At 36.7% G+C, this 16,158-nt stretch overlaps 1 protein-coding gene across 3 annotated transcripts in view; it reads left to right on the forward strand.

The window, feature by feature from the left end:
- The window catches only part of KHDRBS3 (KH RNA binding domain containing, signal transduction associated 3), a 201,299-nt gene that overhangs the window by 144,836 nt on the left and 40,305 nt on the right, over positions 1 to 16,158 (forward strand). For all 3 annotated transcript variants that reach the window (XR_013396975.1, XM_028852934.2, XM_028852937.2), the window contains exon 7: positions 6,846 to 6,928. Coding sequence is in view for 2 of the 3 variants with exons in the window: in XM_028852934.2 (XP_028708767.1) it covers positions 6,846 to 6,928 (83 nt within the window). In the remaining variant the exon portion in view is untranslated. The remainder of the gene's footprint in view (positions 1 to 6,845; positions 6,929 to 16,158) is intronic.

Below are 16,158 nucleotides of genomic sequence, written 5' to 3' on the forward strand. Positions count from 1 at the left end.
GGCTTAGGAATTTGTTCTTTCTCTTGTATCTTTGTTTATTAGTTAATCTCCCCCTATTGTTCTCAGGACAAAGGAGTGCGGAATGGAGATTTTAAGCAGGCAGGGAAGCAGTACAAGTGAGGATTTGCATTCTAGGTGTATAATTTTGGAGGAATGTTTAGATAAGGAAGCATTAGAAATCCAGGATCAGTTAGGGTCTCTGACTAGTCCAGTTGAAGAATTCTGAATGATTCTGATGAATCTAATAATTCTGAATGAAATGATTCACATTAGGAATGTAGAGGAAGGGGGGATGGGTGTAAGAGAGATTAGGGAGATTAAAAATAGACTCATTGGCTAGTTGGATGACAATGGGATGGTAAAGCAGAAAGCATTGATTTTCTCCAGATGTTAATGCCTTCCTAGTTGTGTGTGGACTGATGGATTCTCACCACAGTATTAGAGAGCTCTTGTATCTCCAGCACTGCCTTGCTCACAAGTGCATGGCCTGATTTTTAAAGTGCAAGGAAAGGGATAAAACATCTTTGCAGTATATTTTGACAACATAGGGGTGCGGTATGTATGTATGTATTTGAGATAAGGTCTTGCTTGGTCATCCAGACTGGAATGCAGCGGCATGGTCTTGGCCCTGCGCGGCCTTGGTCTGCAGCCTCCGCCTCCCGGGCTCAAGCAATCCTTCCACCACAGCCTCTTGAGGAGCTGGGAATACAGGTGCCCACCACCATGCCTGGCTAAGTTTTGTGTTTTTTTAGCGGAGACAAGATTTCTCCGTGTTGCCAAGACTGGTCTCAAACTCCTGGACTCAAAACAATCCGCCCACCTCAGCCTTCCAAAGTGCTAGGATTAGTAAAGGAGCTTTATTAAGCTTCTTCCAGAGGAAATTCCTTAGATTGCTTATAACTTTAAACTGCCAGATTTCCTCACTTTTGGTCATCTGATGAATGGCTAGAGGCTCTGGGGATATATGGACCAGCTGAGGAAAATTCAGGAAAGAGGTGAGAGGACTAAACAAAGAAGAATTTGGCCTGCTTTGCCTCTAGAGGCATTCAATCCAGCAATGTAATGATCATCTTTTAAGTCGTCATTATGTTCCAGGCACTGTTGCTACTCTGTGCCTGGTGTGGTAGTGTGAAAGAATTAATAAGACACAATCCATATTCAGAAAGGTAGGTGAGGCAAAAGCAAGGCATATCCTATGCAGCCCAGTAATAGAAGTATATATGTTAGGTCCATTGTTGGCGTAACAAAGGTGTCATAGACGGTTTTCATGGGATTGAGAAGTTATAACAGAATTGGAAGCTCTCATTTTAACTTCACCTTGAAAAATTCACTAGACAGAGAGGGCAGGCCAGAGACTCATAGGAAACAGCATATGAAGTAGAAATAGTCATTGCATGGGAGGCACAGAACACATTGCAGAAAAATGAGTCTGACATGTAGACTGGGGCTTGTCACAATGGGGTTCTCTAGGAGCAAATACGGAAATGTGAAAAATTACACAAAAATTTCAAATATAAAGAAAATCTTTCAGCATATCTGAGCAGTGCCAGCAGTGAAGCATAGTGAGTTCCTCATCCCAGGTCTTGGCAAGCTTTTCAAGAATAGATTCTAAGCTTAGATGTGTGCTTGATCTAAATCTTGGACATCCCCTTCTATACTTTGATTCCACTCAATTATCTGTTGAGTCATAGCAAATAATGCATTCACTATTTTTTTAAATTTCTATCTTAGCCTCAGAAACATCTACTGAAGAATTTTATAATACAAAACTATGTAAATAAGAAAAAATGAGCAACCAGTGGTTCAGAACACTGGAAGAAGATGGGAGCGTTAGGGAAAAAAGGGAGGCCTGCTAAACCCTCAGATCACCCAGTCCTCAGACAAAAAAAATCTTAAGGTTTAGAGGCTGTTACCTAGCTCCACTACTCTCTACTCTTCCTCATTTTAATCATTTGCTGAATCATTTGTTTATTGGTTAATCCCCCTTCACTGTTGTTCTCAGCCAGTGACCTCTTCTCCTTCCTTGTGGTAAAAATAGTAGATGTTCAACAAGAATTCCCTGTGCTCTCTGCCTGGAAACTTGGACACTGATTTGCAGTCACACTCAGCTTTTCCTCCTTTTCTCCTATTGCAGTCTGCTTCATGCTTCCCTGTGTGTTTCAAGTGTTGTCCACTGAACAAATAATACTCGTCATAATGGAAGTACAAAATATTCACCAGCATGGCCAAATCAAACTGCGAAATCCTCCTGAATGAAATCTTGTGAAAATTGCAAATTTAATCTCTTAATATCTTCAGTGTAAAAATATCAAAGTCAGTAATTCAAAGACCTAAACAGTTTGAAAATTCAAATAAATTGCTAGTATTGTAATATCTGACAGAATAATTGAGTAAGGAATGAGTGTCATAACTGTAGGATTAAAACAGTATACTGCTTAATATTTTATTTTTTATAATTCTAATCATTTACAATCTTGATTCTTCAAATAAGCACAGAAATAGAATTATTTATTTGAAGAAGCATATTCTTTTCAAACTAACATTACTAAAGAAACCATGATCTTTCATTTTGCCAAACTGTATGCACAATGCGGTGACCTAGTTTGCAAGTTTCAACCTTCATCTTCACCCTTTCTGTTTCATGCCCACACACCAAGAGATATTTCATAAACACAACATGAATGATGTCATCCAAATTCAAATCCTTATTCCTTAACTTGGTCCTTCATGAGCTAATGTTTAATTTTCTGGGTCTCCTCCATTTGCACCATACAGAGGAACCATAACAAGCTATTTGATTCCTTGAATGAGCTTAGTTCTTGTCTTCCTGTACCTCCATTGTTTTGCACCTGCTGTTCATTCTGCCTAATACTAATTTTTAATCACTATTTTAATGGCAACTTCTACTTTCTGTAGTTTGAAACTAATTTCTAGCATTGATACACCTGGGAAAATTTCTTCCACTTTCTCTTTCCTAACTGGGCTGGTCTATCCCACCTCAGTGCTTACCCTTGACTCAGCAGTTGACTTGTAGAATTATAGTTATCTCTTTAGTTGTCTGTCATCTGTCTCCCACTACTTACTAGACTCCTTTCCAACCATAGTGTCTAGCAGAGTGCCAGAAATGGCATGGGTGCTAAGTGATGAAGGTTTAATTTAATCAAATTTTCCTTCCATTAGGAGCTTCCAGCTTCTTTTAATTCATAAGAATTATTTGTAATGTCTGCATTTTGCTACTTACCTAATAACCAAAATCATCTCAAAGTATTTGTTTGTTGTCTGATAGCTTTCTCTTCCTTGATTAATTATTGGAAGATCATAGTGGAATTAGTAATCTACCTTTAGCTACTATGAAGAACACTGGCTTGCAAATTGTGTTATAATCATATTCATGACTTCTATTATTCCTCTGCCTCCATTTAATGACTATCATTTTATATTAGACATTGTCATCAAAGTACAAAACATATAGCTCTTTGACAAATATTCAGTTGCTCTTTTCTAAAAAAGGTATTTTTAAATATTAGTGATCACATGTAAATAAATTATTTCTTACTCCTACAAAGACAGCACCATCCTTCATATTAATATTTGTTTTACAAAGTTGAAAACTTTATAATACCACACTATTTTGATTACTGTAGCTTTATAGTAAATTTTGATCAGGGAAGACTTATGGTCTGTCCTGAAGAATGTTTCATGTGCAGTGGAGAAGAATGTGTATTCTGCTTCTTTTGAGTAGAGTGCTCTATAAATGTCTGTTAGGTATAATTGATTTGTATTGTTGTTCAAATGTTTTTTTTTCTTTTTGGGCCTTCTTTCTAGGTATTCTACTTATTACTGAAAGTGTATTAATGAAGTACCCAACTATTATTGTTGAATTTTCTATTTCTCCGTTTCATTCTGGTAGTTTTGCTTCATGTATTTTGAAGCTCTGTTGTTACGTGTATGTTTATATATACGCATACGTGTTTATAATTATTTTACTTTCTTGATGGATTGATCTTTTTATCATTTTTCAAAATGTCGTTTTTCTCTAATAACAATTTTTGTCTTAAAGTCTCTTTTGTCTAATGTTAGTATTATAGCTACTGTAGCACTCTTTTAGTTACTATTTTCGTGGAATATCTTCTTCCATACTTTTCCTTTCAACCTGTTTTTATGTTTGAACCTAAAGTGTGTCTCTTGTAGACAGCATGTGGTTGGATCATTTTTTCCATGATGCTAATTTCTGCCTTTTAGTAGGTGTGTTTAATCCTTTTACACTTAATGTAATTACTGATAATGTAGGATTTATACCTGCCATCTTGCCATTTGTTTTCTACATGTTTTAGGTCTTTTCTTGTACCTTACTTCATTCTTTTGTGTTAAATGTTTTCTTTTTATTCACTGCACTACTTTATTTGTTGTTTCTTTTTCTACATTTTTATTTTCAAATTATTTGTATTGCTTTCTCATAATTAAACCAACACAAAAATGCTCTTTAATAGCTCCATTCTCTCCACTCATTTTTGTCTTATTACTGTCATACAAATTACATCTTTAGACATTGCGTACCCATCAACATGGATTTATAATTATTTCTTCATGTATTTGTCTTTTAAATCAGATAGAAGGAAAAGAGTAAGAAGTTTTTTTAAAAGTTTATACTATCTTTTATATTTACTTAAGAATTTACCAATGTTCTTTTGTTACTGTTGTTGTGGTTTTTTTTTTTTTAATGTGGAGTCAAATGACCTTTGTCTTAATTTCTCCTTCATTTTTGAAGGATAGCTTTGCTGGATGGAGAAATTTTAGTTAACAATCTTTTTTTTTTTTTTCTTGTTAATATGACTTCCCGTTGTCTTCTGGCCTTTATGGTTTTTGTTAGAAATCAGCTGCTAATATTATAAAAATCTCTTGAATGTGATAAGTTGCTTCTCTCTTTCTACTTTCAAGATTCTTTGTCTTTGTCTTTCAGCAGTTTGACAATACCCATGTCTACATTTGGGTCTTTGAGTTTATCCTTTTTGGAGATTATTGAGCTTCTTGGATGTGTAGATTACAGTTTTCATTAAATTTTGGAAGTTTTCAGCCATTGTTTCTCTATTAAAATAATCTACTCACGTTTTTTCCTTTGGGTCTCTCAGTATGTATATGCTCATATATGTTCATACATTTGATGCTATCCCATAGGTCTCTGATACTCTGTTCGTTCATCTTTTTTTCTCTTCCTCAGACTGGATTTTCTCAACTCATCCATCTTCAAGATGACTAACTTTTTTCTTCATCCTAATTCTATCTGCTGATGAGCTTCTAAAATGAGTATTTTACTTTAGTTATTGTACTTTGCAACTTAAGAATTTATTTTGATTATTTTTTATGTTTTCTATATCTGTATTATTTGTTTGATGAGACACTGTTCTTACACTTTAGTTGGTTAGAAAGGCTATTATTTAATTCCTTGACTACACAACTATCGCCTTGTATACCAAAATCCACACATAATCAAGTTTCATAATGAGCCCTGCAGAACATATATATTTGAAAAGTTGGTTTTCCATATATATGAGTTTCACATTCTATGAATACTGTATTTTTTAGTTGGAAAAAAACCTGCACTAAATGAACCCACACAATTCAAATATGTGTTGTTCAAGTGTCAACTGTATTGAAAATAACCAAATTAAAAGTCTTTGTCTAGTAAGTCCAATGTCTCAGCTTCCTCAGGGACTGTTTCTATTGACTGCTTTTTTTCTTGTGTAGGGACATACTTTTGTGGGTTTTTTTGCATGTCTCAATTTTTTGTTGTTGTTTAAAACTGAACATTTAATGTGTAAACTCTGGAGATAAATTTTTTCCAGGGTTTCTTGTTTGTTTTTGTTATTTGTTTAGTGCCTTTTCTAAACTAATCTTATAAAGTCTCTATTTCTTGTGTGTTGCTATTGAAGTCTCCTCTGTGTTAGTTTACTAGTCAGCTAATGATTGGGCAGAGATTTTAGTAAATGCCTGGAAACTTTCTAATCTTTGCCAAGGGCGTCTGGGTGAATATTGGGACTCATGCTTAACCTCAAGGTCAGCCAGAAGAGAGAGCTCAGAGCGCTATCAGGTCTTTTCTGGGCATGGATGTGGTACTGTGAATGGTCCCGGCCTTCTAGATTGCCAGGAATAATTCAGAGCTTTACAAGGCCCGTTTTGAACACCTCATTCCCTACTTTTCTTTTGAAGGTTTTTGATTAGCCCATTGTTTGCTCAGTTTTTCTTCACTACCTCAGGCAACAGGAATGTCAAACAATTGCCTCTAAGTATTTTGTTCAGATACCCTGAGGAAAAAGGCATTTTGCAAGGGGTGAAGTCTGAGTCAGGTCAAATGAAGAAGACAGTGCGCTAGGAATGGGGTTTTGTCAGAACTCCAGCCTTGTTCTGCCCCCTCTAGCAGCATCCAGACTCCTGGTGATTGTGGCTGTTGGTTTTCAAGGTTCCTGCAGAGTTGGGGAGTGGGGCATGGGAATAAAACAAGTTAGAAGAGCACAAAGCTCACTGTTCTTACCAGGATTCAGCCATTTAAAAAAAAAGAAAAAAGACAACATTTTCTAGATCTCTGCAAACTTTTGGTTAATTTCCAGGGTTCTGAAAATGGCGATTCTAACCATTTTTACCAATTGTTCTTTCTTGGCTTTTGTAGAGAGAATGTGTGGAGGTTCTTCACCGTTTTCACTAAAGTCCCTCCTATATTTTTCTTTACATTATAAGTAGACATATAATTAAATGCTAGCTGAATTAATGGAAATTCACTAAAAGCAGAATGCTTCTTTCTTTTTAGAAACTTCTCTGAATGTTTTTGTACTTCTCCTATTATGTTTTAGGACTATGATGATGGATATGGCACTGCTTATGATGAACAGAGTTATGATTCCTATGATAACAGCTATAGCACCCCAGCCCAAAGGTAAGAGTCAGTCTTTATTACCAGACCCCACAGCAGAAATCATTCCCTTCCACATTCGTATATTCTGGGAAAAGTATGGCAGTCAGCTAGAGAGGTTAATTTGGCTTGCCCTCTTTTTGTATGTGTTTAAATGGAGAAGCCAGATCTGTTCTAGCAACCAGCTTGTATTACCCTACCCAAGTTTACCGTAATGTTAGAGAAATCAGGCTTGGGAAATAAAAACTGAAATTTTAGTCTAAAAATTTGACTTAAATGTTCAGTATATTTTGAGGAGGAACAATGGCCTCAAAGTCTGTGACTCTTTAGTGTTAAGGCCCAAAGTTACATTGGAACTGTGTAAGTATCCTACATTGTCAGTGCCTGGAGAAGAAACTATCAAAAGTCTTGTTTCCTATTCATAGAACATTTCAATTTCTAAGTAGTAACTCTCCTGTTTTCTAACAACTTCATACTCCTACCTGTGAATAATGACTTAGCTGTAATTTATTTTCCAAGGAAATATTTACCCACAAATAAGTAAATGTTACCAGAGGCAAAACAGAGCTTCATATTACCTCTTCTGTTAATATTACCTTGATGTTCATTGATACATAAAATTAGTGTTTCTTATGTTGAGAATGTTGTCCTAAATACGTGGAAACCTTTTGTTTTATGTTTTAAATTCTAAGTGGAAGATAAAGGTAGACATATACACAAAACAAAATATTGGCTTTAGAGTGATTCTGAAGCATAAGAAAATATGGACTATGAGGCGATTTTGATGAAACACAAATTCACTTTTGAACTCGTCCAGTGCCAGTCAAGCTTTGAACACATAGGTTCTCTTATTTGTTAACTCTGGTCCTGAGGTAGATAGGGATATAAAAAAAACTTTTTGTTTTTGCTCATACCAAATTTTATTCTTCTATAACTTGTAAGTATTGAGTAGCCTTTGAACTTTGACTCTCAACTGGTCTTTGTTGGTGGAAGCCTGTGTATCGTATTTGTACCCTTTAGTGTGTTGAGGGTAGACCTAACACTTACGTAGCCCAGACTGGCATGTGGTAAATGCTTGATAAGACTTTGTATACACCATCTCATTTGAGTATCCCAGCAACTTTATGAAGTATATGGCATTGTTTTCATTGTATACATGAAGAAAAGGGGCACAGAATTAAGTAATTTGCCAGAAATCATACAGTAAGTGGAAAGATGAAATTCTAAGTCAGATATTCTAACTCAAAGATTTGTACCCTTTATAAATACGTCCTTCTCAGATTTTGTTTAAAAACATAAATATCCACAGATATTTCAATATGTAGTCTAAATATCCTAGCAAAGCAAGTCTCCCATCCCCACATTTGCTGAGTGAATACTGTATTCCTGGCACTGTTTCCATAAATTTTATAAGGCCTTACAGTCTAGGTTGTTTGAACACATCAGTCCTGACAACAGTACTCTAAAGCTGATAGTATTGCTGTAGATGAGGAGATCAGATAACCAAGAGTTTCTGGTGCTTGCTTGTGACCAAACAGCTGATAAAATGGTAACAGGTGTGTGACTGCCAAGTGCATATTCTTAACCCTGGTACATTCGTGTGAGAGGCTCACTGCTCGTTTCTGTTAGTTCTGTTCCCATATCTGTTATGGGATTGATATACAGTTATGCGTCATTTAACGACTGGGATATGATCTGAGAAATGTGTCTTTAGGCAATTTTGTCATTGTGTGAACATCATAGAGTGTACTTACACACCTACATGATATAGCCTGCTACACATCTGGGCTGTATGGTCTACCTGCACAGCATGTTACTATAGTGAATACTGCAGGCAGTGGACATACAGTGGTATTTCTGTATCTAAACATGTGTAAACATAGAAAAACTTCAGTAAAAATATGGTATAAAAGATAAAAAGTGGTATACCCATATAGGGCACTTACCATGAATGCAGCTTGAAGGACTGGAAGTTGCTCTTGGGTGAGTCAGTGAGTGAGTGGTGAGTGCCTGTGAAGGCCTAGGACATTACCATGCACCACTGCAGGCTTTATAAACACTAAACACTTAGGCTACACTCAATTCATTAAAAAGTTTTTTTCTTTCTTCTATAATAAATTAACCTTAGTTCCTGTAACTTCTTTACATTATAAACTTGCAGTTTTTATTAATTTTTGACTCTTGTAATAATACTTAGCTTAAAACACAAATGCATTGTACAACTGTACAAATATATTTCCTTTCTTCATATCCTTATTCTATATACTTTTATTGATTTTAATTTTTTTTTTTTTTTTTTTTACTTTGTAAACTTTTCTTTTCTCCCCTCTGTCGCCAAGGCTGGAATGCAGTGGCGTGATCTCAGTTCAGTGCAACCTCCTCCTTCCAGGTTTAAGGAATTCTTGTGCCTCAGCCTCCGGAGTAGCTGGGATTACAGGCATGTGCCACCATGCTTGTCTGATTTTTGTATTTGTAGTAGAGATGGGGTTTCACCCCGTTGCTCAGGCTGATCTTGAACCCCTGGGCTCAAGCAGTCTGCCCACCTTGGCCTGCAAAAGAACTGGGATTACAGGCATGAGCCACCACACCAAGACTACCTTTGTTTAAAATTAAAAACAAAGACATAAATACGCACATTTGCTAGACTTACCCAGGGTCAGGATCATTGAATAGGTGACAGGAATTTCTCAGCACCATTATGATATCATAGCGCCACCGCTGTATCTGCAGTCTGTTGTTGACTGAGACATTGTTAGCACATGGCTCTATTCAGTGTGGTGGACTTTAAATGCAAGCATGTTTTTTTGCTTGAACTGTATCACAATATAGTGATGTTTATGGTTCGATTCATTCTGTGGAGAAAAGAGAAGCGACTTTATATTAAGTAATGTGTTTCAGATACTATGCTAATGTTTTTGTATTTGATTTCAGTAGATCTTCACAGGCATCAACCCAATCCTATACAATAAATATAGTTTCCTCCAGTTAATAGATGTAGAAACCAAGATGTAACTTTTTTTATGAAGTATATTTACAGTACAAGATTATAGTCCCTGTGATCTTTTGCTTTTTGATATTTGATATAAAGAACCAAACTTAAAGCATTTGCCCTATTAAATGCTGTGATCTGTCAAGGAGAGTGATATCAAAATGTGACTGCGGGTAAACTGATAGATCACTAAGGGTAGCTAGCGTTTATTTAGAGCCTGCTCTAAATCAGGCATGGAATTTGATCTGTTACTTATATGTCTTGTTTTAATACAAATAACAACAGCAAGAGTTAATATACGTGATGAAACTGAGGCTCAGAGAGGTAGATGACTAATCCCAAATGTAGACCCAGGTTTTTAAAGCTCATGGTCGTTCTACTTTAAGCTCTGATTATATATTTATATGATAGATGACAAGCATTTATTCTTTGGTTATTTATTCAGTCAGTGTTTATTGAATGTCCATTTTGTGCTAGGCGTTATACTTGATGCTTGGAATACAAAGATTAAGATGGAGACTCTATCCTTGAAAAGCTTATTGGCTAGAAAGAAACATATAAATACTTTAAAACAGTGTAATATTCTAATTATTGTGAGAGGAGAAATTCATTGTTTCCATAAGAAGACTAAGCTAAATTCTGATTGGGAATACTGCAGACATTTACCTGAGAAAGTGAAGGATAAGTAGTAGTCAGCAGGTGACAAACAGGGAAGGGCAGTTCACAGATAAGGCTAGCAAGTCACAGAGGTATGGAACAGGAAGTTTTGTGTGGCGACTACACATAATTGTGTAGGGCTGGAATATGTGGTGCACAGGAGCTGTGGTGAGAGGGCCGCGGGAGGAGTGAGCGCATGTTTCCTCCACGAGGAGCTGAGACAGTGCCATCGAAGAGTTACATGTAAAGGTATGATGTGTTTATACTTGAATTTAGAGAATTAATTAGATGACAGTTGTGAAGGTTGGATTGGCAGATGGTGCAGAGACTAATTAAGATACTGGTATGTTATAAATTATAAGCCCTTTAAATATCAGGAAAGATTCACTAAAAGAAGCATCTTTTGTGACAGCCAATCTACCTTCTTTGAAGTGATCTTTTCTTTGCTACAGCTTGTCTTACCTGAAGGAGTACAGAGAACTCTGTGAGAAGTGCTCACATGGACAAATGCAGAAGCCACTGCTAGATACTCTTGAATGTTCATTTAATCCTCAACATGTCAGATAAACATCTGTCCCTTTTAAAGAAGAAAACAATGGCTCACACAATTAGATAACTTGCTTCAGATTGTACAGTTTACACAAAGGAGACAAACTTTGAACTGAGGTCTGACTGTAAGTATATATTAGTATCTTTTCCACTGCAGCACTCTTAGCTTACACTAAATAGCTGCTCTGCTATAAATTGAAAGGAAGCAGCTGTATATAGCATGGGGTGAAGAAATGGTTCTATGCACCATATTGGTTTACTGCGGCTGCCATAGTAAAATACTGCAGTCTTGTTGAGTCCCCTCTCCTGGGCTTGCAGATGGCTGCCTTCTCTCCGTGTCCTCACATGCTCTTTTATCTGTACACTCACATTTCTGGTGTCTCTTTTTGTATCCAAATTTTCTTTTCTTTGAAGGACACCAGTCACATTGGATTAGAACCCACCCTAAAGGCCTCATTTCAATTTAAATCAGCTCTTTAAAGGCATTGTCTCCAAAGATGGTCACAGTCTGAAGTACTAGATTTAGGGTTTCAATATATGAGTTTGAGAAGGCAGGGTACACAATTCAGCACGTAAAATGCACATACTCTAACACCAGTTTAAGCACAACACTGCATGTTTCAGAATTAGGAACCTGGTATGAACCAGTTAGGATAGCAGATTTTCAGATCATCCCCAGTATGAAATAGTAGATATTAACAAGAAAATCATCACGGCCATCATCTTAGTATTTCCTGAGTGCTTGGCATTATTTCATCTACTTTACATAAATTGTCTCCCCTCTCTGCATCCCCTTCGATATTGCTAAATTCAAGTTTAAAAATGTCATTCCCAATTCAGAGAAGTGAAGTTCCTTATTCAAATTCACAAGGCCAAGCATCAGCACAAAGAAATCACCTTGGTGCCAAAACATTCTATTTTGTGCTCTCTCCATTGCCTTTCAGCTCTCCTTTTGTCATGGTTTTGATACAGTTGCTGGGACTAATTCCTGTTTATATTTCCCTTATACAGTATTCAAAAATCTAATACTTTGTGATGCTTTAAAATCTCTTAGGAATTATGCTTCAATATGAACTAGAACTTTTGCCTTATCAAATTTGGACAACCTTAAGCAAATAGGGAATTTAATTTGTATTAAATATACATATTAAAGTTGTAGGCTTAGACTAGTGAAATTAAGAAATTTGTTTTTCCAGTTTTACATTAGATCCTGTCAGTGAATAGCATTTACTGCCACTGCTGTCCAGGAGCACCCAGTTTTCATATGCACTGGTAGGCAGTGCCATGTAGCACTTGATGTCTAATCAAACGTGTCTTGATTTTGACAATTCAGGTTCCGTAAGATTCATTTCATACATAAATAGTTCTCTCAATTCAGAATTTGAAACCGTGTGCTATGCTACAGTTATAGTTCAGTATTAGTGAGGAATTCTTCACTTGGCCTCCTTTTAGAGTACAAAGCTGTTCTGCAAATGTTCTTTGACATTTTGTGTGGTAGGAGAGAGCACAGAGCAGAGGTAACAGCTGCTCAGTCCCGTGTGGCAGCCACTAGACATGGAGCTGTGGACCCTTGACCCGTGGCCGGTCCAGATTGAGATGTGCTGGAAGTGTAAAATTCACACCACATTCCAGAGATTTCATATGAAAAAAAGAATGTTAAAAAAATTATTAAAATTAATTTCACCTATTTCTTTTTACTTTTTTACATGTGGCTACTAGGAAACTCTCTAATACAGTGTCTTCTCATAGGCAGCACTGAGTTAAATGATTCTGGTTGTGTCTGTCTCTGGCACATACTCACTTAGGGGCAAGCAAGACAGTCCACAAGCCACAGAGAGAGAACTGGAAAGCAGCACCTCCTATTCTTACTTTTTAAATGCCTATTTTAATGTTTTACATGTTATTTAAAATATAACTTAGTAATATTATAGTATGCATAAGCACATTATAGTTACAAGTTCAGAAACATTTTTATTTATGCCGATGTATTATCAGAAACGGAGACTGGGGCCACGGTGGTTAAGAGTCTGACAGACCTATGGTCAGATGCCAACTTTAACATTTACTGGCTCTGTGATTTGGGGTGAGTTATTTAACCTTTCGAAGCCTGGGTAGCCTCCATTTATAAAATGTGTAACTGCTTCTACTTGTGAGAAAAGTGTAAGAAGATTCTTGTTTACAGGCCGCCTGAAGGCTGAAAGAGACGGAAAAGCGTGCAGCCTTTGTGAACGGTGTGGAGGGCAGTCTGGTGTCCACTGCGTTGTCTCTGCTTGAGGACTGAATGAGATGGTTTGCATGGGGAGGTAGCACAGTGTGAGCGCGAGTTCCTGCCATCCTTCTACAGCTCTAAATTCCTTCTGCTTGTTGTTTCACACAAGAGTCGACTAGGAAGAGCAGATTCTGGGAAACCTGCAAGGACTGTGCGAGCAAATGTTTTATAGTGAGAGAGGACACCTTGCAAAGGGATTCTTCCCCTGTGGATGGTCAGTGTCAGTATTTCCTGTACGCTGAGAGTTGGGAAGGTCAACAGCCATATCCCACCTGAAAACAAAATTGAATAAGATAGCAAGGTGGCCTGGCTGCCGGTGAGGATGATCTGTTGTGTGGAAGGGATTCTTTCCGTAGTGACTTTTAAACTCCTGAAGTCCTCATTATTATGACACTGTTATATTACAGAAACAAGTTTCTCTTTGGAAGTTTTACAGATTAGGAATTTTTTCTCCCAATTTTCAAATACCTTGCATTCAAATCGGAGTACCAATGAGAATTCCTGTAAAAAATGCAGTGTAGTTCTGCTACATTTCCCCATTGGTTTTTGTAATGACCTTGTTAATGCTAACTTTACAGTATAAAACAAAAGCATTGTTTGTATGACTTCACACATGTAATGAATAACAAGATTTTGACACAATTACTATGAAGAGACATATAAACTATTCTTTACAATATGGGAATTATTCTAATACACATTGGCTCAAAAATAGTTGTTGATTACTTCCTGTGGATACACAGCTTCCGAATAGCTAGTATAGTGAATCAAAACGGATGGGTGATAATGGCCTCAGCCCTGAGAGCCCTTCCTCTGCCCCGACATGGTTTAAATCTGCACAGATACTTTTTCTGACTCCTGGAAACCCTTTGTAAATGTCTTTATTTTATTCTAAACTAAGTGGAATTAGTTTACATTTGATGTCTTATTTACAATCCTAATAATTATCATAATATGTTTACTCTGTGTTTCTGAGTAAGTATAAATTCTCCAAAGAACTATTTGGCTCCTATAGTGATGATCATTAACTAAATAAAACATAAAGGGTCTCGAAAAGTGCTAATAAAAATTTAGCATTATAAACTATCAACAAAAATACTTTAACACAGTACTATTAGACATCAACCAAAAACAAGAGATATCAACCCAAATTACCCCATAAACCTGTAAATACTTAATTCTCAGGTAAAAAAAAAACAAAGAGTAGAGAGAGTGGTGAAAAAGTGCAACTACAACCCTGTAAAGAAAAAAAATTCTTTGGTGACGCTTGTTAAAGCGCAGTAAGGCAGACTTTATTCAGGACCACTGCAATAGATACCTGGACCACTGCAGTGGGACTGTGCAGTGGGGAAGAGAGACCAGGCTCCATTCTGTATCTAGCATGGACAAGTGGGAATTCATAGCCAAGAAGCCAGGCTGGGGTCAGGAGACAGAAAATTACTGAGAGGAAACATCAGTGGTAGGGGGGATTTTGGCTGAACCGACCTAACAGGATTCTTGCCAGAGGCAGTCCAGATTGGTCAGACATCCCCTCCCCTGGGGAGGATAAGGAACCCGATCAGATATTGGAGTGATCAGATATCATGGGTGGCGTGTTCTTGCTAAACTGACTCAGCAAGATTCTTTTTTAAAACTGGATTTTACAAGGAGCTGCACAGATGGGCCTAGGAGAAGGATCAGGAGGCTGACTAAAGTTTAGCCAAGCAGAGAATCTTTGTCAGCTCTGACAGGGAAAAGGGAAGGAACATCCCAAGACTGAGTGTTAGCATGTGTAAGTATTGCTACTCATTATGGTTATTATATATTGACCATCTGCTGTAGTGTATCAGACACACACACACACACATACACACAACCACCCTCTAATCTTAAACACACACACACACACACACACACACACACACCACCCTCTAATCTTAAACACACACACACACATACACACAACCACCCTCTAATCTTAATTTTAACCTTAAAAGGGGGATATTATCCTCAATTTATTATTGAGAAAACTGAGACTCAAGAGTTTAAGTAGCCTGAGTGACACACTTAATGACATTATTGATTTCAAAGTCCATTTTCATTCCATTATACTAATGAGTAGTACGCATATCATTGACGTCTCACAATATGATTTCAGACGTTACATGGGCAGACTTCTTAAAAATTTTTAATGATTAGATTATAAAGTTATTGAAAGAGTGTGGTTAGCATATCAAACCCATGATTTTATGATTATTGCTATAATTCAGTGATGGCAAGTTTATTTAAAGTAAAAGAAAATTAACATGGAGAGTTAATATGAAGTCACAAACAGGATAGGTGTGTATGTAGATGGCAAGTATACTGCATATCCTGAGAATTGTCCCTGAATGGCTAGGGTTTGGTGAATGCTACACTGAGCATTTGTGTCACCAGTCAGTGGACAACCTGAAACACTGCTCATACTGAAAATTTGATTAGATGAGTCCGAGAAGCAAGACTGAGCTTCTCACTAAGTTACAGTGTACTACCAAATTTAATGCCTTGATCATATTGAAAATAAGAAGTTTTGTATCTTCATCAGGAATATTTCTTTAGAATTAAACTAATAAAAAAGGAAAATGTTTCTCAAGATTCATTTACTTAACAAAGTTTGGAGGAATGAAATATCTATTGCATACTTACCAAGTGTGAGTTACTATGTATCCAGGTGCTCTCATACATATTGTGTCATTTTATTCCTAAGAACTCCTGTAGGATTGTCATTCCTTAATTTTACAAAAGGAGTTGACATTCACAGAATTTGAGCTT

This window comes from Macaca mulatta, chromosome 8, assembly GCF_049350105.2.
Source record: "Macaca mulatta isolate MMU2019108-1 chromosome 8, T2T-MMU8v2.0, whole genome shotgun sequence".
Lineage (NCBI taxonomy): Eukaryota > Metazoa > Chordata > Mammalia > Primates > Cercopithecidae > Macaca > Macaca mulatta.